The sequence below is a fragment of the Pseudophryne corroboree genome, chromosome 3 (genome assembly GCF_028390025.1).
Source record: "Pseudophryne corroboree isolate aPseCor3 chromosome 3, aPseCor3.hap2, whole genome shotgun sequence".
Lineage (NCBI taxonomy): Eukaryota > Metazoa > Chordata > Amphibia > Anura > Myobatrachidae > Pseudophryne > Pseudophryne corroboree.
Window position 1 is genome coordinate 801,067,007 of NC_086446.1, and position 26,747 is coordinate 801,093,753.

General features: G+C 45.4%; 1 protein-coding gene across 1 annotated transcript in view; it reads left to right on the forward strand.

The window, feature by feature from the left end:
- ATRNL1 (attractin like 1) overlaps positions 1 to 26,747 on the forward strand; it is a 1,127,078-nt gene that overhangs the window by 348,198 nt on the left and 752,133 nt on the right. The window contains exon 11 of the mRNA XM_063963337.1: positions 22,418 to 22,502. Coding sequence (XP_063819407.1) covers positions 22,418 to 22,502 — 85 coding nt within the window. The remainder of the gene's footprint in view (positions 1 to 22,417; positions 22,503 to 26,747) is intronic.

Genomic DNA, 26,747 nt, shown 5'->3' on the forward strand with positions numbered 1-26,747 from the left:
GGAAGGAAGGCGAGGCTGCAGTGATGGAAGGAAGGCGAGGCTGCAGTGATGGAAGGAAGGCGAGGCTGCAGTGATGGAAGGAATGCGAGGCTGCAGTGATGGAAGGAAGGTGAGGCTGCAGTGATGGAAGGAAGGCGAGGCTGTAGTGAAGGAAGGTGAGGCTGCTTTTGATGGAAGGAAGGTGAGGCTGCAGTGATGGAAGGAAGGCGAGGCTGTAGTAATGGAAGGAAAGTGAGGCTGCAGTGATGGAAGGAAAGTGAGGCTGCAGTGATGGAAGGAAAGTGAGGCTACAGTGAAGGAAGGAAAGTGAGGCTGCAGTGACGGAAGGAAAGTGAGGCTGCAGTGACTGAAGGAAAGTGAGGCTGCAGTGACTGAAAGAAAGTGAGGCTGCAGTGACGGAAGGAAAGTGAGGCTGCAGTGACTGAAAGAAAGTGAGGCTGCAGTGACTGAAAGAAAGTGAGGCTGCAGTGATGGAAAGAAGATGAGGCTGCAGTGATGAAAGGAAAGCAAGGCTGCATTGATGGAAGGAAGACAAGGCTGCAGTGATGGAAAGAAAGTGAGGCTGCAGTAATGGAATGTAGGCAAGGCTGCAGTGATGGTAGGAAGGTGAGGCTGCAGTGATGAAAGGAAAGAAGGCGAGGCTGCAGTGATGGAAGTCGAGGCTGCAGTGATGAAAGGAAGGAAGGCAAGGCTGCAGTGATGGAAGTCGAGGCTACAGTGATGAAAGGAAGGAAGGCAAGGCTGCAGTGATGGAAGGAAAGAAGGTGAGGCTACAGTGATGGAAGGAAAGAAGGCAAGGCTGCAGTGATGGAAGGAAGGAGAGGCTGCAGTGATGGAAGGAAGGAGAGGCTGCAGTGATGGAAGGAAGGCAAGGCTGCAGTGATGGAAGGAAAGAAGGCAAGGCTGCAGTGATGGAAAGTAGGTAAGGCTGCAGTGATGGAAGGAAGGTGAGGCTGCAGTGAAGGAAAGAAGGCAAGGCTGCAGTGATGGAAGGAAAGAAGGCAAGGCTGCAGTGATGGAAGGAAGGAGAGGCTGCAGTGATGGAAGGAAGGAGAGGCTGCAGTGATGGAAGGAAGGCAAGGCTGCAGTGATGGAAGGAAAGAAGGCAAGGCTGCAGTGATGGAAAGTAGGTAAGGCTGCAGTGATGGAAGGAAGGTGAGGCTGCAGTGAAGGAAAGAAGGCAAGGCTGCAGTGATGGAAGGAAAGAAGGTGAGGCTGCAGTGATGGAAAGAAGGTGAGGCTGCAGTGATGGAAGGAAGGTGAGGCTGCAGTGAAGGAAAGAAGGAAAGGCTGCAGTGATGGAAGGAAAGAAAGCAAGGCTGCAGTGATGGAAGGATGGGTGAAGAGTTATGCAGGAGCTTTTAATGTAATAAACAGATTTTTTGTTACGTGTACAGTATATCATGAAGAAATTGGATTGACGCAGAATGCACAAGTAGTATTATTTTAGGTATTTGCTGTGACTTGTAGTTCACAGCAGTTGGAGAGCTTACCCGTCCTACTCTAGGCAGTGTATGGCTAATGAGGGCAGTGTGCAGGGCTGACTCTGTACCGCGCACTGTATGTCCATTTACAGCTGCGCCATCAATCACAGCGTCTGTAGGAACAATGATTAGAGCGCGATGTGTGGTCAGGTGCCGCAGGCCGTTCTATGTCTGTGTACTTTCCAGCACTTAGGTGATAAATACCGCTCACATAGCCTGTGGCCACAATTATCTGCTTATCAGTGCGTCCCGGGAGCACACGCCTTCATCCCCGGCTCTGACTAGGACACACATGTAACATGTCACCTACTCTCTGCGTAATCTGAGAGCAGATGATAGACACGCGTCACACATCTGTTTCCCTTTATCAATCCTATGAGAAGGTTCCCATAGCAACCAGATTCTAATGATCATTTATCTAGTCCAGTCTATGAAATGATAGCTAGAATGAGCGGTTGCTATAGGCAACACCTTTCCTTGTCCTCTTTAGAAGGTTTTGGAACTTTTCGCGTCAGGGGATCCTGTCTACATTAAACACACATGCGATATTAATCTTATCCTTTAGTTCTATAGTGCCAACATATTACGTAGCGCTGTACAGTGAGGTAATTAGTAACATAATGATGTGAAACAGACGGCACATAGGTGTAAACAAGGACAAGGGTCATTACCTGCTATACCGGGTGGACAGACAACACCTGGACATGAGAAGGACAGCATACAGAATGCCGTGGCATAAGTTGGGTTCAATATACCGACGCTCAGAATGCCGGTGGTCAAACTACCGACTGCGGCATCCCAATGTTGACAATCCCGACTCCAAACAATACCCATTTTAACATATTTAAGGAGACACTAAGGCTGGGTACACACTCTGCTGACGGATCTACCGACATAGCACCTGATTTGGCCACTCAATGTGTGTGCAGACGTCACAACTGGGCGCCCAAATGCCCGCCAGCTGTGATGTCATTTCCTGCAGCCAGTGATAGTGTGTGTGTGTGGGGGGTGTAAGAGGGTACACGCCCACATGGCACTGGCCACACCCACACTACACTGGCCACACCTCCTCTGCTTCTCACAATAGGCCCTTGAAGCTCTGAGACCTGAGGCCCAATGCTATCACTGCTTTACCATTACAATGTCACAAATTTATTTTTATGTGATGTCACTGCTATGATGTCACTGGCTCCTGGTGGATGCGCCACTGTACGGAGCATCCCTGTATTGGTTACTGGATACTGATGCGCCCGTCTTCCTGCCCAGTATAATATAGGGAACCAGACAAGGGGGAAAGACTGGTTCAGATGCCTCTGATACTAGAGCACATAGTATTTCTTATTAATAATGGTGCTTTAATGAAGACAATACATGTATTTATAGATCAGGGCTGAAGAATGGAAGCAGATGATTTCAAAGTGCATAGAATAGAATTAAATGTGATTGTGAATATTCACAGAATAATAGTCTTTGATGAAAGATAAATGCATCTTCAAAGACTAACCATCCTTTGATGTCCGTAGAGTCAGGAGGGCAAAAGACGTTTATGCCTGAAATCTCAGATACTGATGTGTGGCCTGGGCGGTGGGGCTGTCGTTAGTAAGTAGCGGCCCGGTTATGGCGGCTGTAACACTGATGTGTCACCCACAGGGACCTGTTCCCATGTATAATGTATGTAGCCCCCTATGTCACCCCCTCTTCTGTGCTTAGTAGGCCCACAGGAGGTGGCTGTTCTGATGTCACCCCATGATAAGGTAATCAGGCACAAGGAATATTCCTGCTACTGGAAATGCCCCTAGTATTGGAATACGTTATATATTATCACAAGTAAATTATGGTCCTATACATTATTATTTGGGGATGTGTTATTTATTGAAAACTATTGAAGACCTGCATAGCCTTATCACTAGGAGAGCTGCTCGGGGGTTACTATACCTCAGGATTGGGGGGGGGAAAAAACAGTTTTAAAAAACACTCTTTTGTGCGTTAAACCAGGTTTGTTTTTTTACATTAATGTTTTAATTTAAAAAAAAAAATCTGAATCCTTTATTAGAAACCTTGATCCAGAATGTTGTAATGCTTTCCGACATTAATAATCCAAAATTATGATTTGATTTATTTTGCATCTTTAAATTAATCCAATTTTTTACAGCTTATTATTCCTATTACATCTGAATATATGTAGATACACTAAATATAGTAATACATACAAAGTGCACTCAGAAATAGATGAAATTGAAAAGAAGAACAAGTTAATGTTAAGGATTAGTCCTACTTATTACTGATTAGAATTAAATAAATCTGAATAGTAATGCAAAATGGAAAATGCACACTTTTCAGGGAAAAAAACACACACACACACACACACACACACACACACACACACACACACACACACACACACACACACACACACACACACACACACACACACACAGCATTAAGCATACATTTTGAATCAAAAACACAATTTTTTTGTATAATAGGCTTTTATTAAGCAGTCACATTGCCGTAGCTGTAGTCACAGCATAATAAAAAACAGAGTGTTTTAACCATTTGGTTTAAACCAGCCAAGCCTGCTATACCGCTTAAATATTTAGATTTTTCAGAGGGGCAAGCGTTTGTTTTATATATTGAATTGTGCATAAAGCAGATTTATTCTTCCTGACAGTTCTCCTGACACCCTCTAGGTGGCAGTGTTATATCAGAGTTCGGTAACATCCATGGTACCTTATTCCAAAGTGTTGCATTAACCCTTCTTGCACATACTGTACCATATATACACTTCAACAATTATTTGGTGTAATAAAATCTGTTTCCGTAATTACTACATCAGTGGGTAAAATTACACAACCGTCTCATTAAAACAAGGGTGCTATCTATGGGGAATTTTCCTGTGGTTGGGAACGTAAGCTGGGTACATACTGCAGCGATGTGTACCCGGACGATTGGCCGATGGGCTGACACATTGCACCGTGCGTACACTGCAGAACAATGTAATGAAGGACGGAGCGACACCTCGTTTCGTTCTTCTACCTTGCACGGCGACGCATGCAACTGAGGGAGCGTGTAGATTGGCCATACACACTGAATGATCCGGGCGATCTGTCGTTCCACTTTGGCTGGAAACAACGTATCGGGCTGAGACCCCTCCAGTGCGTGTCCAGCTTTAGGACCTGATCCTGAGACGGAAGTGTCCGCAGATTTGGACGCAACTTGCCGGTTTCTGCTAAATGTGCATCTGCCAAAGAATGAGATGAGCGACTGCTAGTAGGCAGGTGAGGAAGTCCCACAGATACAGGGGCTTAGATTGTCAGCTCCGCGGGGCAGGGTCTGAATGATTACACATTCTCTGCCTGTACAGCAGTGCGGAATGTTTTGGCTCCACAGTATATGAGGAACAGGGAAGCAGTTACGTGATCGGCGCCGGAATCCCGCTCCCTTACAGTCCCGACAGTCGGCATGTTGACTAACAGGGACTATTCCCACTTGTGGGTGTCCACAACACCTATAGAGTGGCAATATAACCTGTGGTGAGCGCACCTCACCACCAAGCCCACACCGTGGCGAGCGCATTCCCCCCCCCCCCCCCCCCCCCCCCCAACCCCCTCCCCTGCTGGCCATCCGCAAGCTGGGATTCTCAGATTGCAGTTATAGCCAAAATACTATTTAAAGGTATCCCAAATCCTGTATTAACAACATGGTTGGCGTAGTGGGTAGCATTACTGCCTCACACCTCTGATGTCTGTAGTTAAATTCCAGATGAAGGAAGTTTACATGTGCACCCCGTGTTTCATTTGGTTTTCTCCTGGTGTTCCGGTTCCCCCTCACAACCCTCAAGCAACTATAAGGGGTCCAAATATTTTTTGATCTTTTTGTTTTTTCACCTGGCAGGGGAAGGATACTTATGTTCTGTGCCGTACTATGTATGCGTGCCTCAAGCCGCTCCTCACTGATAGCACAGGGATTGTCAGCCCCCCGCGGCGGGCATACGGTAGATGTAGTCTCTGAGACCAGTACCAGTTCTGGGACATTGGCGCAGTGATTACACGCATCGTATCACGGCTGCTCCCATTATTACAGCCCAGACAGAGAAATGGGAGATTCTGGCAGCCAGGTAGCGGAACTGTTCAGCGTGAGTACTGGGCTCTGTAATGACACGCGATATGGGCCATTTATTAAAGCACTGCTCCGAATGAATATGGACTTCTTAAAAAGTTTGGGTTGTATGACAGAGTGAGATCTGTAAGGTAGACATCCATTGTTTGTGTCATCTAACGCCTCTGCTCATTGCATATTATAGAATCTGGTAACAACGTTTAATCACAATTTACAGTGTATTTTATTTTTTTGGTACCATAATGCCAAAAATATTTTTAAAATAGAGTTGTTGTTTTTTTTAAACAAAATGTCCTTTGTGTGACTCTGCACCTTATCTTCTCTCTCATCCTCTATCTGCGTCTTCACCTCCATCTGTGATCAGCAGGCAGTTAGCGCCACGGCACTCAGTGCTGACGCAGTCCATTTCCTTCTGCGCTGTCATTGGACGTTCTAACACGTACGTCCTGTGCTAGCATTGCTGGAAACGTCTGCAGACATCTGAGGTGGAATCGGAGGCCTCGGCTGAGATGGTGTTGGGTCACTTTCTGCTTTTTGGGAGTTATTTTATTTTTTTCATGTGTTTGGAGACCCCAGAAGAGGGAAACAACACTTTGCAATCCGGTGGACTATTATGCAGTAGATAGCACCTATCCTTGTGTATCAAAGCCTTTCCCTATAGAGTGTAAGCTTGCGAGCAGGGCCCTCCTACCTCTGTCTGTCTGATTTTACCCAGTTTTGTTCTATTACTGTTGTTCCAATTATAAAGCAAAACAGAATATGCTGCGCTATATAAGAAACTGTTAATAAATAAATAACTTGTAGTGACATTTTACATTTTTCTTATAGTATAAGACAATAAGAGACCAAAAATAAGTAAATAAATAACACTGTCAACTCTATAATTGAAGTAAGTACTTTAAATAGTCTCAGCGGTCGTCCCCCCCCCAATTTTTTTTTTTATAAAAAGGAATAATTTTAAACCCGAAATGATTGGAGAAGGTTTCAGTTTAGTAGAGGCGGCTGCGCCCTTTGCCCGGGGCGCTCAGCGTGTAATGTGACCGGTGTTCTGCCAGGGTCCCTCTCTCTGGCCGCTAGTTATCCAGCACTACATAAGAGGGAGTCTATGTGTAAGGCACATTCCCCCCTCTGGACACGTACTGAAAGCAGCTGCCAGTATGACAAATAACATCAGCTGGTCTGGAATTATTACATCTCCCATCTGCAAGGCTTTCTTATCTGAACAGCAGCTTTTAATAATGGTTTTCTAGCACTTCTTCCTGGAGAAGCCTCACACGTTACAGATGATATTATACACAGCCAGACCGCGATCTCCTTGTGTAGATTAGATGGCTGGATTTATCCTCGCACACTCCTTATAGCTGGCACTGAGAAACTCTTCTCTGTAAATCTCGCCATGTAGCGCTGCCTCCGTACAGTATTACCGTGCAGGGGAATAGAATAGCGGTACACTGTATTACTGTATGCGCTGCCTCCATACAGCATTACCGTGCAGGGGAATAGAATAGCAGTACACTGTATTACTGTATGCGCTGCCTCCATACAGCATTACCGTGCAGGGGAATAGAATAGCGGTACACTGTATTACTGTATGCGCTGCCTCCATACAGTATTACCGTGCAGGGGAATAGAATAGCAGTACACTGTATTACTGTATGCGTTGCCTCCATACAGTATTACCGTGCAGGGGATTAGAATAGTGGTACACTGTATTACTGTATGCGCTGCCTCCATACAGTATTACCGTGCAATAGCAGTACACTGTATTACTGTATGCGCTGCCTCCATACAGTATTACCGTGCAGGGGAATAGAATAGCGGTACACTGTATTACTGTATGCGTTGCCTCCATACCGTATTACCGTGCAGGGGAATAGAATAGCGGTACACTGTATTACTGTATGCGCTGCCTCCATACAGTATTACCGTGCAGGGGAATAGAATAGCGGTACACTGTATTACTGTATGCGCTGCCTCCATACAGTATTACCGTGCAGGGGAATAGAATAGCAGTACACGGTATTACTGTATGCACTGCCTCCATACAGTATTACCGTGCAGGGGAATAGAATAGCGGTACACTGTATTACTGTATGCGCCTCCTCCATACAGTATTACCGTGCAGGGGAATAGAATAGCGGTACACTGTATTACTGTATGCGCTGCCTCCATACAGTATTACCGTGCAGGGGAATAGAATAGCGGTACACTGTATTACTGTATGCGTTGTTTCCATACCGTATTACCGTGCAGGGGAATAGAATAGCGGTACACTGTATTACTGTATGCGCTGCCTCCATACAGTATTACCGTGCAGGGGAATAGAATAGCGGTACACTGTATTACTGTATGCGCTGCCTCCATACAGTATTACCGTGCAGGGGAATAGAATAGCAGTACACTGTATTACTGTATGCGCTGCCTCCATACAGTATTACCGTGCAGGGGAATAGAATAGCGGTACACTGTATTACTGTATGCGCCTCCTCCATACAGTATTACCGTGCAGGGGAATAGAATAGCAGTACACTGTATTACTGTATGCGCCTCCTCCATACAGTATTACCGTGCAGGGGAATAGAATAGCGGTAAACTGTATTACTGTATGCACTGCCTCCATACAGTATTACCGTGCAGGGGAATAGAATAGCGGTACACTGTATTACTGTATGCGCTGCCTCCATACAGTATTACCGTGCAGGGGAATAGAATAGCAGTACACTGTATTACTGTATGCACTGCCTCCATACAGTATTACCGTGCAGGGGAATAGAATAGCTGTACACTGTATTACTGTATGCACTGCCTCCATACAGTATTACCGTGCAGGGGAATAGAATAGCGGTACACTGTATTACTGTATGCACTGCCTCCATACAGTATTACCGTGCAGGGGAATAGAATAGCGGTACACTGTATTACTGTATGCGTTGCTTCCATACAGTATTACCGTGCAGGGGAATAGAATAGCGATACACTGTATTACTGTATGCGCTGCCTCCATACAGTATTACCGTGCAGGGGAATAGAATAGCGGTACACTGTATTACTGTATGCGCTGCCTCCATACAGTATTACCGTGCAGGGGAATAGAATAGCAGTACACTGTATTACTGTATGCACTGCCTCCATACAGTATTACCGTGCAGGGGAATAGAATAGCGGTACACTGTATTACTGTATGCGTTGCCTCCATACAGTATTACCGTGCAGGGGAATAGAATAGCAGTACACTGTATTACTGTATGCATTGCCTCCGTACAGTATTACCTTGCAGGGGAATAGAATAGCGGTACACTGTATTACTGTATGCGCTGCCTCCATACAGTATTACCGTGCAGGGGAATAGAATAGCGGTAAACTGTATTACTGTATGCACTGCCTCCATACAGTATTACCGTGCAGGGGAATAGAATAGCGGTACACTGTATTACTGTATGCACTGCCTCCATACAGTATTACCGTGCAGGGAGATAGAATAGCGGTACACTGTATTACTGTATGTGCTGCCTCCATACAGTATTACCGTGCAGGGGAATAGAATAGCGGTACACTGTATTACTGTATGTGCTGCCTCCATACAGTATTACCGTGCAGGGGAATAGAATAGCGGTACACTGTATTACTGTATGTGCTGCCTCCATACAGTATTACCGTGCAGGGGAATAGAATAGCGGTACACTGTATTACTGTATGTGCTGCCTCCGTACAGCATTACTGTGCAGGGGAATAGAATAGCGGTACACTGTATTACTGTATGCACTGCCTCCATACAGTATTACCGTGCAGGGGAATAGAATAGCGGTACACTGTATTACTGTATGCGCTGCCTCCATACAGTGTTACCGTGCAGGGGAATAGAATAGCGGTACACTGTATTACTGTATGCGCTGCCTCCGTACAGCATTACCGTGCAGGGAAATAGAATAGCAGTACACTGTATTACTGTATGCGCTGCCTCCATACAGTATTACCGTGCAGGGGAATAGAATAGCGGTACACTGTATTACTGTATGCGCTGCCTCCATACAGTATTACCGTGCAGGGGAATAGAATAGCGGTACACTGTATTACTGTATGCACTGCCTCCATACAGTATTACCGTGCAGGGGAATAGAATAGCAGTACACTGTATTACTGTATGCGCTGCCTCCGTACAGCATTACCGTGCAGGGGAATAGAATAGCAGTACACTGTATTACTGTATGCGCTGCCTCCATACAGTATTACCGTGCAGGGGAATAGAATAGCGGTACACTGTATTACTGTATGCGCTGCCTCCACACAGTATTACCGTGCAGGGGAATAGAATAGCAGTACACTGTTTTACTGTATGCGCTGCCTCAGTGGCGCACCCAGGGGGGGTTTCCGAGTACCCAGAAACCCCCCTCCACCAAAAAAAAAAAATAATTTTTTTTTTTTTTAATGGTGCATGAGTATTGTTAATGGCTGTACTTTATTTTAATTATAGTACATATATATCCATGTGCAGTTTGTGCATACATATATACACATGTATATACATACATATAAACACACACACATGATATATATACATGCATATATATACTTGTACTGTATGTATGTATATATATATATATATATATTATCCTTTATTTATATGGTGCCACAAGGGTTCCGCAGCGCCCAATTACAGAGTACATAAATAATCAAACAGGAAAACAGCAACTTACAGTTGATGACAGTATAGGACAAGTACAGGGTAAATAAACATAGTTACATCAGCAGATGACACTGGAATAAGTATCAGGTGGCAGAAGACTGCTGGAGTTGATGCAGTTGAAGATTATTAAAGTAAGACAAAGGATAAGCACATGAGGGAAGAGGGCCCTGCTCGTGAGAGCTTACATTCTAAAGGGGAGGGATAGATAGACAGAGGTGACACAGATGGGGTACATAGAGAGCGTAGAACAGAGGGTTAGGATGAGATTTGGCTGGGTTTGGTGAAGAAGTGGGTCTTAAGAGCCTGTTTGAAGTTTTATAGAGAGTTGGAGAGTCTGAGGGGGAGAGGTAGGGAATTCCAGAGAATTGGAGCAGCACGTGAAAAATCTTGGAGGTAGGAGTGGGAGGAAGTAATCAGTAGGCAGGAGAATCGGCGTACATTAGCAGAGCGAAGAGGATGGGTGGGAGTGTAAAGGGAGATAAGGTCAGAGATGTAGATGGGAGAGGAGTTGGTGAGGGCTTTGTAAGCGAGTGTGAGAAGCTTGAAATGGATATATATATGCATGTTTAATATGCTATGTGTATATTATATATATATATATATTTATATATATATATATAGGTGTATATACGGTATATATGTGTACATATATATATATATATATATATATATATATATATATATATATATATACATACACAGACACACTAGTTTTACGGACCCAGAATGTACTGGGTCACCTCAGTCCCCGCCCCCGTGCTTGGCTCCACCCAGTTCTGGAAACCCCCCCCCATGAAAATCCTGCGTTTGCCACTGTGCCTCCATACAGTATTACCGTGCAGGGGAATAGAATAGCAGTACACTGTATTACTGTATGCGCTGCCTCCGTACAGCATTACCGTGCAGGGTAATAGAATAGCGGTACACTGTATTACTGTATGCGTTGCCTCCATACCGTATTACCGTGCAGGGGAATAGAATAGCGGTACACTGTATTACTGTATGCGCCTCCTCCATACAGTATTACCGTGCAGGGGAATAGAATAGCGGTACACTGTATTACTGTATGCGCTACCTCCATACAGTATTACCGTGCAGGGGAATAGAATAGCGGTAAACTGTATTACTGTATGCACTGCCTCCATACAGTATTACCGTGCAGGGGAATAGAATAGCTGTACACTGTATTACTGTATGCGCTGCCTCCATACAGTATTACCGTGCAGGGGAATAGAATAGCGGTACACTGTATTACTGTATGTGCTGCCTCCATACAGTATTACCGTGCAGGGGAATAGAATAGCGGTACACTGTATTACTGTATGCGTTGCCTCCATACAGTATTACCGTGCAGGGGAATAGAATAGCGGTACACTGTATTACTGTATGCGCTGCCTCCATACAGTATTACCGTGCAGGGGAATAGAATAGCGGTAAACTGTATTACTGTATGCACTGCCTCCATACAGTATTACCGTGCAGGGGAATAGAATAGCGGTACACTGTATTACTGTATGCGTTGCCTCCATACAGTATTACCGTGCAGGGAGATAGAATAGCGGTACAGTGTATTACTGTATGCGCTGCCTCCATACAGTATTACCGTGCAGGGGGATAGAATAGCGGTACACTGTATTACTGTATGTGCTGCCTCCATTCAGTATTACCGTGCAGGGGAATAGAATAGCGGTACACTGTATTACTGTATGCGTTGCCTCCATACAGTATTACCGTGCAGGGAGATAGAATAGCGGTACAGTGTATTACTGTATGCGCTGCCTCCATACAGTATTACCGTGCAGGGGAATAGAATAGCGGTACACTGTATTACTGTATGTGCTGCCTCCATACAGTATTACCGTGCAGGGGAATAGAATAGTGGTACACTGTATTACTGTATGTGCTGCCTCCATACAGTATTACCGTGCAGGGGAATAGAATAGCGGTACACTGTATTACTGTATGTGCTGCCTCCGTACAGCATTACTGTGCAGGGGAATAGAATAGCGGTACACTGTATTACTGTATGCACTGCCTCCATACAGTATTACCGTGCAGGGGAATAGAATAGCGGTACACTGTATTACTGTATGCGCTGCCTCCATACAGTGTTACCGTGCAGGGGAATAGAATAGCGGTACACTGTATTACTGTATGCGCTGCCTCCGTACAGCATTACCGTGCAGGGAAATAGAATAGCAGTACACTGTATTACTGTATGCGCTGCCTCCATACAGTATTACCGTGCAGGGGAATAGAATAGCGGTACACTGTATTACTGTATGCGCTGCCTCCATACAGTATTACCGTGCAGGGGAATAGAATAGCGGTACACTGTATTACTGTATGCACTGCCTCCATACAGTATTACCGTGCAGGGGAATAGAATAGCAGTACACTGTATTACTGTATGCGCTGCCTCCGTACAGCATTACCGTGCAGGGGAATAGAATAGCAGTACACTGTATTACTGTATGCGCTGCCTCCATACAGTATTACCGTGCAGGGGAATAGAATAGCGGTACACTGTATTACTGTATGCGCTGCCTCCACACAGTATTACCGTGCAGGGGAATAGAATAGCAGTACACTGTTTTACTGTATGCGCTGCCTCAGTGGCGCACCCAGGGGGGGTTTCCGAGTACCCAGACACCCCCCTCCACCAAAAAAAAAAAAAAAAAATTTTTTTTTTAATGGTGCATGAGTATTGTTAATGGCTGTACTTTATTTTAATTATAGTACATATATATCCATGTGCAGTTTGTGCATACATATATACACATGTATATACATACATATAAACACACACACATGATATATATACATGCATATATATACTTGTACTGTATGTATGTATATATATATATATATATATATATATTATCCTTTATTTATATGGTGCCACAAGGGTTCCGCAGCGCCCAATTACAGAGTACATAAATAATCAAACAGGAAAACAGCAACTTACAGTTGATGACAGTATAGGACAAGTACAGGGTAAATAAACATAGTTACATCAGCAGATGACACTGGAATAAGTATCAGGTGGCAGAAGACTGCTGGAGTTGATGCAGTTGAAGATTATTAAAGTAAGACAAAGGATAAGCACATGAGGGAAGAGGGCCCTGCTCGTGAGAGCTTACATTCTAAAGGGGAGGGATAGATAGACAGAGGTGACACAGATGGGGTACATAGAGAGCGTAGAACAGAGGGTTAGGATGAGATTTGGCTGGGTTTGGTGAAGAAGTGGGTCTTAAGAGCCTGTTTGAAGTTTTATAGAGAGTTGGAGAGTCTGAGGGGGAGAGGTAGGGAATTCCAGAGAATTGGAGCAGCACGTGAAAAATCTTGGAGGTAGGAGTGGGAGGAAGTAATCAGTAGGCAGGAGAATCGGCGTGCATTAGCAGAGCGAAGAGGATGGGTGGGAGTGTAAAGGGAGATAAGGTCAGAGATGTAGATGGGAGAGGAGTTGGTGAGGGCTTTGTAAGCGAGTGTGAGAAGCTTGAAATGGATATATATATGCATGTTTAATATGCTATGTGTATATTATATATATATATATTTATATATATATATATAGGTGTATATACGGTATATATGTGTACATATATATATATATATATATATATATATATACACAGACACACTAGTTTTACGGACCCAGAATGTACTGGGTCACCTCAGTCCCCGCCCCCGTGCTTGGCTCCACCCAGTTCTGGAAACCCCCCCCATGAAAATCCTGCGTTTGCCACTGTGCCTCCATACAGTATTACCGTGCAGGGGAATAGAATAGCAGTACACTGTATTACTGTATGCGCTGCCTCCATACAGTATTACCGTGCAGAGGAATAGAATAGCGGTACACTGTATTACTGTATGCGTTGCCTCCATACAGTATTACCGTGCAGGGGATAGAATAGCGGTACACTGTATTACTGTATGCACTGCCTCCATACAGTATTACCGTGCAGGGGAATAGAATAGCGGTACACTGTATTACTGTATGCGTTGCTTCCATACAGTATTACCATGCAGGGGAATAGAATAGCGGTACACTGTATTACTGTATGTGCTGCCTCCATACAGTATTACCGTGCAGGGGAATAGAATAGCGGTACACTGTATTACTGTATGCGCTGCCTCCATACAGTATTACCGTGCAGGGGAATAGAATAGCGGTACACTGTATTACTGTATGCGCTGCCTCCATACAGCAGTACTGTGCAGGGGAATAGAATAGCAGTACACTGTATTACTGTATGCGCTGCCTCCATACAGTATTACCGTGCAGGGGAATAGAATAGCGGTACACTGTATTACTGTATACACTGCCTCCATACAGTATTACCGTGCAGGGGAATAGAATAGCAGTACACTGTATTACTGTATGTGCTGCCTCCATACAGTATTACCGTGCAGGGGAATAGAATAGCGGTACACTGTATTACTGTATGCGCTGCCTCCATACAGTATTACCGTGCAGGGGAATAGAATAGCAATACACTGTATTACTGTATGCGTTGCCTCCATACAGTATTACCGTGCAGGGGAATAGAATAGCGGTACACTGTATTACTGTATGCGCTGCCTCCATACAGTATTACCGTGCAGGGGAATAGAATAGCGGTACACTGTATTACTGTATGTGCTGCCTCCATACAGTATTACCGTGCAGGGGAATAGAATAGCAATACACTGTATTACTGTATGCGTTGCCTCCATACAGTATTACCGTGCAGGGGAATAGAATAGCGGTACACTGTATTACTGTATGCGCTGCCTCCATACAGTATTACCGTGCAGGGGAATAGAATAGCAGTACACTGTATTACTGTATGCGCTACCTCCATACAGTATTACCGTGCAGGGGAATAGAATAGCGGTACACTGTATTACTGTATGCGCTGCCTCCATACAGTATTACCGTGCAGGGGAATAGAATAGCAGTACACTGTATTACTGTATGCACTGCCTCCATACAGTATTACCGTGCAGGGGAATAGAATAGCGGTACACTGTATTACTGTATGCGTTGCCTCCATACAGTATTACAGTGCAGGGGAATAGAATAGCGGTACACTGTATTACTGTATGCGCTGCCTCCGTACAGTATTACCGTGCAGGGGAATAGAATAGCGGTACACTGTATTACTGTATGCACTGCCTCCATACAGCATTACCGTGCAGGGTAATAGAATAGCGGTACACTGTATTACTGTATGCGTTGCCTCCATACAGTATTACCGTGCAGGGGAATAGAATAGCGGTACACTGTATTACTGTATGCGCTGCCTCCATACAGTATTACCGTGCAGGGGAATAGAATAGCAGTACACTGTATTACTGTATGCACTGCCTCCATACAGTATTACCGTGCAGGGGAATAGAATAGCGGTACACTGTATTACTGTATGCGTTGCCTCCATACAGTATTACAGTGCAGGGGAATAGAATAGCGGTACACTGTATTACTGTATGCGCTGCCTCCGTACAGTATTACCGTGCAGGGGAATAGAATAGCGGTACACTGTATTACTGTATGCGTTGCCTCCGTACAGCATTACCGTGCAGGGTAATAGAATAGCGGTACACTGTATTACTGTATGCGTTGCCTCCATACAGTATTACCGTGCAGGGGAATAGAATAGCGGTACAGTGTATTACTGTATGCGTTGCCTTCGTACAGTATTACCGTGCAGGGGAATAGAATAGCTGTACACTGTATTACTGTATGCGCTGCCTCCATACAGTATTACCGTGAAGGGGAATAGAATAGCAGTACACTGTATTACTGTATGCGTTGCCTTCGTACAGTATTACCGTGCAGGGGAATAGAATAGCTGTACACTGTATTACTGTATGCGCTGCCTCCGTACAGTATTACCGTGCAGGGGAATAGAATAGCGGTACACTGTATTACTGTATGCGCCTCCTCCATACAGTATTACCGTGCAGGGGAATAGAATAGCTGTACACTGTATTACTGTATGCGCTGCCTCCATACAGTATTACCGTGCAGGGGAATAGAATAGCAGTACACTGTATTACTGTATGCGTTGCCTCCATACAGTATTACCGTGCAGGGGAATAGAATAGCAGTACACTGTATTACTGTATGTGCTGCCTCCGTACAGTATTACCGTGCAGGGGAATAGAATAGCAATACACTGTATTACTGTATGCGCTGCCTCCATACAGTATTACCGTGCAGGGGAATAGAATAGCAGTACACTGTATTACTGTATGTGCTGCCTCCGTACAGTATTACCGTGCAGGGGAATAGAATAGCAATACACTGTATTACTGTATGTGCTGCCTCCATTCAGTATTACCGTGCAGGGGAATAGAATAGCGGTACACTGTATTACTGTATGCACTGCCTCCATACAGTATTACTGTGCAGGGGAATAGAATAGCAGTACACTGTATTACTGTATGCGCTGCCTCCATACAGTATTACCGTGCAGGGGAATAGAATAGCGGTACACTGTTTTACTGTATGCGTTGCCTTCGTACAGTATTACCGTGCAGGGTAATAGAATAGCGGTACATTGTATTACTGTATGCGTTGCCTTCGTACAGTATTACCGTGCAGGGGAATAGAATAGCGGTACACTGTATTACTGTATGTGCTGCCTCCGTACAGTATTACCGTGCAGGGGAATAGAATAGCAATACACTGTATTACTGTATGCGCTGCCTCCATACAGTATTACCGTGCAGGGGAATAGAATAGCGGTACACTGTATTACTGTTTGCACCGCCTCCATACAGTATTACCGTGCAGGGGAATAGAATAGCAATACACTGTATTACTGTATGCGCTGCCTCCATACAGTATTACCGTGCAGGGGAATAGAATAGCGGTACACTGTATTACTGTATGCGCTGCCTCCATACAGTATTACCGTGCAGGGGAATAGAATAGCGGTACACTGTATTACTGTATGCGTTGCCTCCATACAGTATTACCGTGCAGGGGAATAGAATAGCGGTACACTGTATTACTGTGTGCACTGCCTCCATACAGTATTACCGTGCAGGGGAATAGAATAGCGGTACACTGTATTACTGTATGCGCCTCCTCCATACAGTATTACCGTGCAGGGGAATAGAATAGCAATACACTGTATTACTGTATGCGCTGCCTCCATACAGTATTACCGTGCAGGGGAATAGAATAGCGGTACACTGTATTACTGTATGCGCCTCCTCCATACAGTATTACCGTGCAGGGGAATAGAATAGCAATACACTGTATTACTGTATGCGTTGCCTCCATACAGTATTACCGTGCAGGGGAATAGAATAGCGGTACACTGTATTACTGTATGCGCTGCCTCCATACAGTATTACCGTGCAGGGGAATAGAATAGCGGTACACTGTATTACTGTATGCGCTGCCTCCATACAGTATTACCGTGCAGGGGAATAGAATAGCGGTACACTGTATTACTGTATGCGCTGCCTCCATACAGTATTACCGTGCAGGGGAATAGAATAGCGGTACACTGTATTACTGTATGCACTGCCTCCATACAGTATTACCGTGCAGGGGAATAGAATAGCGGTACACTGTATTACTGTATGCGCTGCTTCCATACAGTATTACCGTGCAGAGGAATAGAATTGCGGTACACTGTATTACTGTATGCGCTGCCTCCATACAGTATTACAGTGCAGGGGGATAGAATAGCGGTACACTGTATTACTGTATGCGCTACCTCCATACAGTATTACCGTGCAGGGGAATAGAATAGCGGTTCACTGTATTACTGTATGCGCTGCCTCCATACAGTATTACCGTGCAGGGGAATAGAATAGCGGTACACTGTATTACTGTATGCGCTGCCTCCGTACAGTATTACCGTGCAGGGGAATAGAATAGCGGTACACTGTATTACTGTATGCATTGCCTCCATACAGTATTACCGTGCAGGGGAATAGAATAGCGGTACACTGTATTACTGTATGCATTGCCTCCATACAGTATTACCGTGCAGGGGAATAGAATAGCGGTACACTGTATTACTGTATGCGCTGCCTCCATACAGTATTACCGTGCAGGGGAATAGAATAGCGGTACAGTGTATTACTGTATGCACTGCCTCCATACAGTATTACCGTGCAGGGGAATAGAATAGCGGTACAGTGTATTACTGTATGCGCTGCCTCCATACAGTATTACCGTGCAGGGGAATAGAATAGCTGTACACTGTATTACTGTATGCGCTGCCTCCATACAGTATTACCGTGCAGGGGAATAGAATAGCGGTACACTGTATTACTGTATGCGCTTCCTCCATACAGTATTACCGTGCAGGGGAATAGAATAGCGGTACACTGTATTACTGTATGCGTTGCCTCCATACAGCATTACCGTGCAGAGGAATAGAATAGCGGTACACTGTATTACTGTATGCGCTGCCTCCATACAGTATTACCGTGCAGGGGAATAGAATAGCGGTACACTGTATTACTGTATGCGCTGCCTCCGTACAGTATTACCGTGCAGGGGAATAGAATAGCGGTTCACTGTATTACTGTATGCGCTGCCTCCATACAGTATTACCGTGCAGGGGAATAGAATAGCGGTACAGTGTATTACTGTATGCGCTGCCTCCATACAGTATTACCGTGCAGGGGAATAGAATAGCGGTACACTGTATTACTGTATGCGCTGCCTCCACACAGTATTACCGTGCAGGGGAATAGAATAGCAGTACACTGTATTACTGTATGCGCTGCCTCCATACCGTATTACCGTGCAGGGGAATAGAATAGCGGTACAGTGTATTACTGTATGCGCTGCCTCCATACAGTATTACCGTGCAGGGGAATAGAATAGCAATACACTGTATTACTGTATGTGCTGCCTCCATACTGTATTACTGTGCAGGGGAATAGAATAGCAGTACACTGTATTACTGTATGCGCTGCCTCCATACAGTATTACCGTGCAGGGGAATAGAATAGCGGTACACTGTATTACTGTATGCGTTGCCTCCATACAGTATTACCGTGCAGGGGAATAGAATAGTGGTACACTGTATTACTGTATGCGCTGCCTCCATACAGTATTACCGTGCAGGGGAATAGAATAGCGGTACACTGTATTACTGTATGCGCTGCCTCCATACAGTATTACCGTGCAGGGGAATAGAATAGCGGTACACTGTATTACTGTATGCGCTGCCTCCGTACAGTATTACCGTGCAGGGGAATAGAATAGCGGTTCACTGTATTACTGTATGCGCTGCCTCCATACAGTATTACCGTGCAGGGGAATAGAATAGCGGTACAGTGTATTACTGTATGCGCTGCCTCCATACAGTATTACCGTGCAGGGGAATAGAATAGCGGTACACTGTATTACTGTATGCGCTGCCTCCATACAGTATTACCGTGCAGGGGAATAGAATAGCGGTACACTGTATTACTGTATGCGCTGCCTCCATACAGTATTACCGTGCAGGGGAATAGAATAGCGGTACACTGTATTACTGTATGCGCTGCCTCCATACAGTATTACCGTGCAGGGGAATAGAATAGCAGTACACTGTATTACTGTATGCGCTGCCTCCATACAGTATTACCGTGCAGGGGAATAGAATAGCGGTACAGTGTATTACTGTATGTGCTGCCTCCATACAGTATTACCGTGCAGGGGAATAGAATAGCGGTTCACTATATTACTGTATGCGCTACCTCCATACAGTATTACCGTGCAGGGGAATAGAATAGCGGTACACTGTATTACTGTATGCGCTACCTCCATACAGTATTACCGTGCAGAGGAATAGAATAGCGGTACACTGTATTACTGTATGCGCTGCCTCCATACAGTATTACCGTGCAGGGGAATAGAATAGCGGTACACTGTATTACTGTATGCACTGCCTCCATACAGTATTACCGTGCAGGGGAATAGAATAGCAGTACACTGTATTACTGTATGCGCTGCCTCCATACAGTATTACCGTGCAGGGGAATAGAATAGCGGTTCACTATATTACTGTATGCGCTACCTCCATACAGTATTACCGTGCAGGGGAATAGAATAGCGGTACACTGTATTACTGTATGCGCTACCTCCATACAGTATTACCGTGCAGGGGAATAGAATAGCGGTACACTGTATTACTGTATGCGCTGCCTCCATACAGTATTACCGTGCAGGGGAATAGAATAGCGGTACACTGTATTACTGTATGCACTGCCTCCATACAGTATTACCGTGCAGGGGAATAGAATAGCAGTACACTGTATTACTGTATGCGTTGCCTCCATACAGTATTACCGTGCAGGGGAATAGAATAGCGGTACACTGTATTACTGTATGCGCTGCCTCCATACAGTATTACCATGCAGGGGAATAGAATAGCGGTACAGTGTATTACGCTGTGTTATTAAGGCCCAGATTTATCATGCCTTGGAGAGTGATAAATATCACGGTGATAAAGTACCAGCCAATCAGCTCCTATCTGCCATGTTACAGGCTGTGTTTGAAAAACAACAGTTAGGAGCTGATTGGTTATTACTTTATCTCCGTGGAATGTATAACTCACCAAGGCTTGATAAATCTGGGCCTAAGCCTTAAAAAGTGATAAATTGAAGAGAGATAAATTACCAACAAATCAGCTCCTGTCATGTTTCAAGCACATCCTGTAACGTGGCAGTTAGGAAGCGTATTGGCTGGTACTTTATCTCTCTCCAGTTTCTTGCACATTGTAAGTAATATTATTATTAACAAATCTGTATAGAAATATCTCCGGAACGGCAATCTGCCCATCCCCCAACGGTGCCCGCTACACGCAACAGTAAAACGGACCATTTGGGGCACCGCCATTGCTGATGTGTCTTATCGGTTAAGACCTATAGGTGCGTGTTCCCATCCCATGACGTAGAGCCATGTCTGCTTAAGTAGCGGCTGCGCAGTTGTATCCTCTTCGGAGCGTCACCTCTTGTGGCTGAAGTGTAAGGGACGTGCTCATGTGGGCTATGTTCTGGTGTCCATAGAACTCTGGGTGATGCCTGTTTTCTGGCGTTTATTTTGCATGCACAATAGAGCTGCAGCAAGTACGCAATGATGATGATAATGAAGCGTATGGATTTGCGCAGTCTGGACGCATTTATGTGCGCAGCTCAGCATATGAGCCGTAATATGCATCTAGTTCCAAACATGCAGCACAGGAGCAATTATGGCAGACTTGCCTACAGCTCAGCACCTGCCCCTCAGCCTGCAGCACTTCCAGTAGTTCAGAGTGCCCCAAATGACAGCTCTGCTGATGGGAATTCACGCTGCCTGGTCAGTGTCCTGCAAGTGTCTGGGGCACTGTGTTATACAGTATACAGGGCTGGTACTGAGCTGCGAGCACCGCAGGTGGAGCAGACTGCAGGTGCGCAGAGACATGTGACAGTGGTGCCCTTTGTGGGCCACATGCGCAAGCAGACGGTTTTTACCCGGCATGCAGTTATACAGGTACTTTCCTCCCTTGCATTGCAGCACGGTCTATTCCAGGTGCACAGCTACTGCTTTTTTCCCCAGGCTGCTTTGCGCCAAATTCAGAAATCAGCATCCGCCCCATTGTCTGTAATTTCTCTGGTTTTGTTGTAAGATTTTTCACGCTGGTTTTGTAACATTAGAATGTATGGATAATATTCCAATCACCCCAGCACATCAACCAATGTGGTAGCTCCACCCACTGCGTACGAATCAGCCAACCCGTGCTGTGCGTTTCTACAACACAAGTGTCAGTCTGTCACTCATTCTATGTCCCGCTCCTGCCAGCATTCCAGTTTTTGCAAACAGGACACTGAGAAGGGCGCCTGGAATTTGTGATGTGGGCGTGGCATCATAATGTGGGTGTGGCCACACTTCAGGGGTGTGCTTAGCAATACTGAAACCTCATTCTGAAATGCCAGCTCCCATCTTCTCCCTAAAAAATACACCCTATTATTTGTCTTGTGCACTTGCTGTGAGCAGAACATCCCGCGACCATTTGCGGAATTTGGGAGACCAGGCCTAGCTGTGCGGACAGTCGCCTGCGTCGTCCTACACTACAGTAGTCTTTCATGTGTGTGGTATTTTGTGTCACTGTTTATCATTGTCATTCGCTTTCTTTCCTTGCAGCCTGTGATGATTGGAAGGTTCTGCAGAAACCCAACCTGCACCGCAATGTCAACCGGTTTGGCCACTCTGCGATCGTCAGCAACGGGTAAGAGCACAGAGTTTGCTGTAGCTAGAGCTTCGTATCTCAGTCATTTAACTATCATAAATATCACTCATAAAGTGACAGCGTCCGCATGAAGTATGGACAGAGACACGTCCTTGTGGCTAATCACGTGAGGGATGGGGTATAGTACTTATCTATAGGGGGCTGGGGTCTAGTACTTATCACAAGTGGTCTGATTTTTATCACCAGGGGGTTGTGTAGTACTTATCTATAGGCGGCAAGGGTCTAGTGTTTATCACTAGGGGTCTAGTACTTATCACAAGTGTTTGGGTTGTAGTATTTATCATTTGAAAGTTTGATTCTATTATTTATCACCAGAGGGCTGGGGTGTAGTCTTTAACATTAAATTTATGGGATGCAGTACTTATCACTAGAGGGCAGAGTTCTAATGTTTATCACTAGAAGGCTGGGATTTAGTACTTATCACTAGAGGGCTGGGATGTAGTACTTATCACTAGGGGGCTGGGATGTAGTACTTATCACTAGAGGGCTGGAGGTAGTACTTATCACTAGAGGGCTGAGATGTAGTACTTATCACTAGAGGGCTGGGTGTAGAGTATTTATCACTAGAGGGCTGGCGGTAGAGTATTTCTCACTAGAGGGCTGGGGGTAGAGTATTTATCAGTAGAGGGCTGGGGGTAGAGTATTTATCACTAGAGGGCTAGCGGTAGAGTTTTTATCACTAGAGGGCTGGCGGTAGAGTTTTTATCACTAGAGGGCTCGCGGTAGAGTATTTATCACTAGAGGGCAGAGTTCTAATGTTTATCACTAGAGGGCTTGGATGTAGTACTTATCACTAGAGAGCTGGGATGTAGTACTTATCACTAGAGGGCTGGAGGTAGAGTACTTATCACTGTAGGGCTGGGGGTAGAGTATTTATCACTAGAGGGCTGGGGGTAGAGTATATATCACTAGAGGGCTGGCGGTAGAGTATTTATCACTAGAGGGATGGGGGTAGAGTATTTATCAATAGATGGCTGGGGGTAGAGTATTTATCACTGGAGGGATGGGGGTAGAGTATTTATCACTAGAGGGCAGAGTTCTAATGTTTATCACTAGAGGGCTTGGATGTAGTACTTATCACTAGAGAGCTGGGATGTAGTACTTATCACTAGAGGGCTGGAGGTAGAGTACTTATCACTGTAGGGCTGGGGGTAGAGTATTTATCACTAGAGGGCTGGGGGTAGAGTATATATCACTAGAGGGCTGGCGGTAGAGTATTTATCACTAGAGGGATGGGGGTAGAGTATTTATCAATAGATGGCTGGGGGTAGAGTATTTATCACTGGAGGGATGGGGGTAGAGTATTTATCACTAGAGGGCTGGCGGTAAGTATTTATCACTAGAGGGCTGGAGGTAGAGTATTTATCACTAGAGGGCTGGGGGTAGAGTATTTATCACTAGAGGGCTGGGAGTAGAGTATTTATCACTAGAGGGCTGGGGGTAGAGTATTTATCACTAGAGGGCTGGGGGTAGAGTATTGATCACTAGAGGGCTGGGGGTAGAGTATTGATCACTAGAGGGCTGGGGGTAGAGTATTTATCACTAGAGGGCTGGGTGTAGAGTATTTATCACTAGAGGGCTGGCGGTAGAGTATTTCTCACTAGAGGGCTGGGGGTAGAGTATTTATCAGTAGAGGGCTGGGGGTAGAGTATTTATCACTAGAGGGCTAGCGGTAGAGTTTTTATCACTAGAGGGCTGGCGGTAGAGTTTTTATCACTAGAGGGCTCGCGGTAGAGTATTTATCACTAGAGGGCAGAGTTCTAATGTTTATCACTAGAGGGCTTGGATGTAGTACTTATCACTAGAGAGCTGGGATGTAGTACTTATCACTAGAGGGCTGGAGGTAGAGTACTTATCACTGTAGGGCTGGGGGTAGAGTATTTATCACTAGAGGGCTGGGGGTAGAGTATATATCACTAGAGGGCTGGCGGTAGAGTATTTATCACTAGAGGGATGGGGGTAGAGTATTTATCAATAGATGGCTGGGGGTAGAGTATTTATCACTGGAGGGATGGGGGTAGAGTATTTATCACTAGAGGGCAGAGTTCTAATGTTTATCACTAGAGGGCTTGGATGTAGTACTTATCACTAGAGAGCTGGGATGTAGTACTTATCACTAGAGGGCTGGAGGTAGAGTACTTATCACTGTAGGGCTGGGGGTAGAGTATTTATCACTAGAGGGCTGGGGGTAGAGTATATATCACTAGAGGGCTGGCGGTAGAGTATTTATCACTAGAGGGATGGGGGTAGAGTATTTATCAATAGATGGCTGGGGGTAGAGTATTTATCACTGGAGGGATGGGGGTAGAGTATTTATCACTAGAGGGCTGGCGGTAGAGTATTTATCACTAGAGGGCTGGAGGTAGAGTATTTATCACTAGAGGGCTGGGGGTAGAGTATTTATCACTAGAGGGCTGGGAGTAGAGTATTTATCACTAGAGGGCTGGGGGTAGAGTATTTATCACTAGAGGGCTGGGGGTAGAGTATTGATCACTAGAGGGCTGGGGGTAGAGTATTTATCACTAGAGGGCTGGGGGTAGAGTATTGATCACTAGAGGGCTGGGGGTAGAGTATTTATCACTAGAGGGCTGGGGGTAGAGTATTTATCACTAGAGGGCTGGGGGTAGAGTATTGATCACTAGAGGGCTGGGGGTAGAGTATTTATCACTAGAGGGCTGGGGGTAGAGTATCATTAGAGGGCTGGGGGTAGAGTATTGATCACTAGAGGGCTGGGGGTAGAGTATTTATCTCTAGAGGGCTGGGGGTAGAGTATTTATCACTGGAGGGCTGGGGTTAGAGTATTTATCACTAGAGGGCTGGGGGTAGAGTATTTATCACTAGAGGGCTGGGGGTAGAGTATTTATCACTAGAGGGCTGGGGGTAGAGTATTTATCTCTGTAGGGCTGGGGGTAGAGTATTGATCACTAGAGGGCTGGCGGTAGAGTATTTATCACTAGAGGGCTGGGGGTAGAGTATTTATCACTAGAGGGCTGGGGGTAGAGTATTTATCTCTGTAGGACTGGGGGTAGAGTATTGATCACAAGAGGGCTGGGGGTAGAGTATTTATCTCTGGAGGGCTGGGGGTAGAGTATTTATCACTGGAGGGATGGGGGTAGAGTATTTATCACTAGAGGGCTGGGGGTAGAGTATTTATCACTAGAGGGCTGGGGGTAGAGTATTTATCACTAGAGGGCTGGGGGTAGAGTATTTATCACTAGAGGGATGGGGGTAGAGTATTTATCAATAGATGGCTGGGGGTAGAGTATTTATCACTGGAGGGATGGGGGTAGAGTATTTATCACTAGAGGGCTGGCGGTAGAGTATCACTAGAGGGCTGGGGGTAAAGTATTTATCACTAGAGGACTGGCGGTAGAATATTTATCACTAGAGGGCTGGGGGTAGAGTATTTATCACTGAAGGGATGGGAGTAGAGTATTTATCACTAGAGGGCTGGGGGTACAGTATTTATCACTGGAGGGCTGGGGGTAGAGTATTTATTACTGGAGGGCTGGCGGTAGAGTATTTATCACTAGAGGGCTGGCGGTAGAGTATTTATCACTAGAGGGCTGGGGGTAGAGTATTTATCACTAGAGGGCTGGCGGTAGAGTATTTATCACTAGAGGGCTGGGGGTAGAGTATTTATCACTAGAGGGCTGGGGGTAGAGTATTTATCACTAGAGGGCTGGGGGTAGAGTATTTATCACTAGAGGGCTGGGGATAGAGTATTTATCACTAGAGGGATGGGGGTAGAGTATTTATCAATAGATGGCTGGGGGTAGAGTATTTATCACTGGAGGGATGGGGGTAGAGTATCACTAGAGGGCTGGCGGTAGAGTATTTATCACTAGAGGGCTGGGGGTAGAGTATTTATCACTAGAGGACTGGCGGTAGAATATTTATCACTAGAGGGCTGGGGGTAGAGTATTTATCACTGAAGGGATGGGGGTAGAGTATTTCTCACTAGAGGGATGGGGGTAGAGTATTTATCACTAGATGGATGGGGGTAGAGTATTTATCACTGGAGGGATGGGGGTAGAGTATTTATCACTAGAGGGCTGGGGGTAGAGTATTTATCACTGGGGGGATGGGGGTAGAGTATTTATCACTGGAGGGCTGGGGGTAGAGTATTTATCACTGGGGGATGGGGGTAGAGTATTTATCACTGGGGGATGGGGGTAGAGTATTTATCACTAGAGGGCTGGGGGTAGAGTATTTATCACTAGA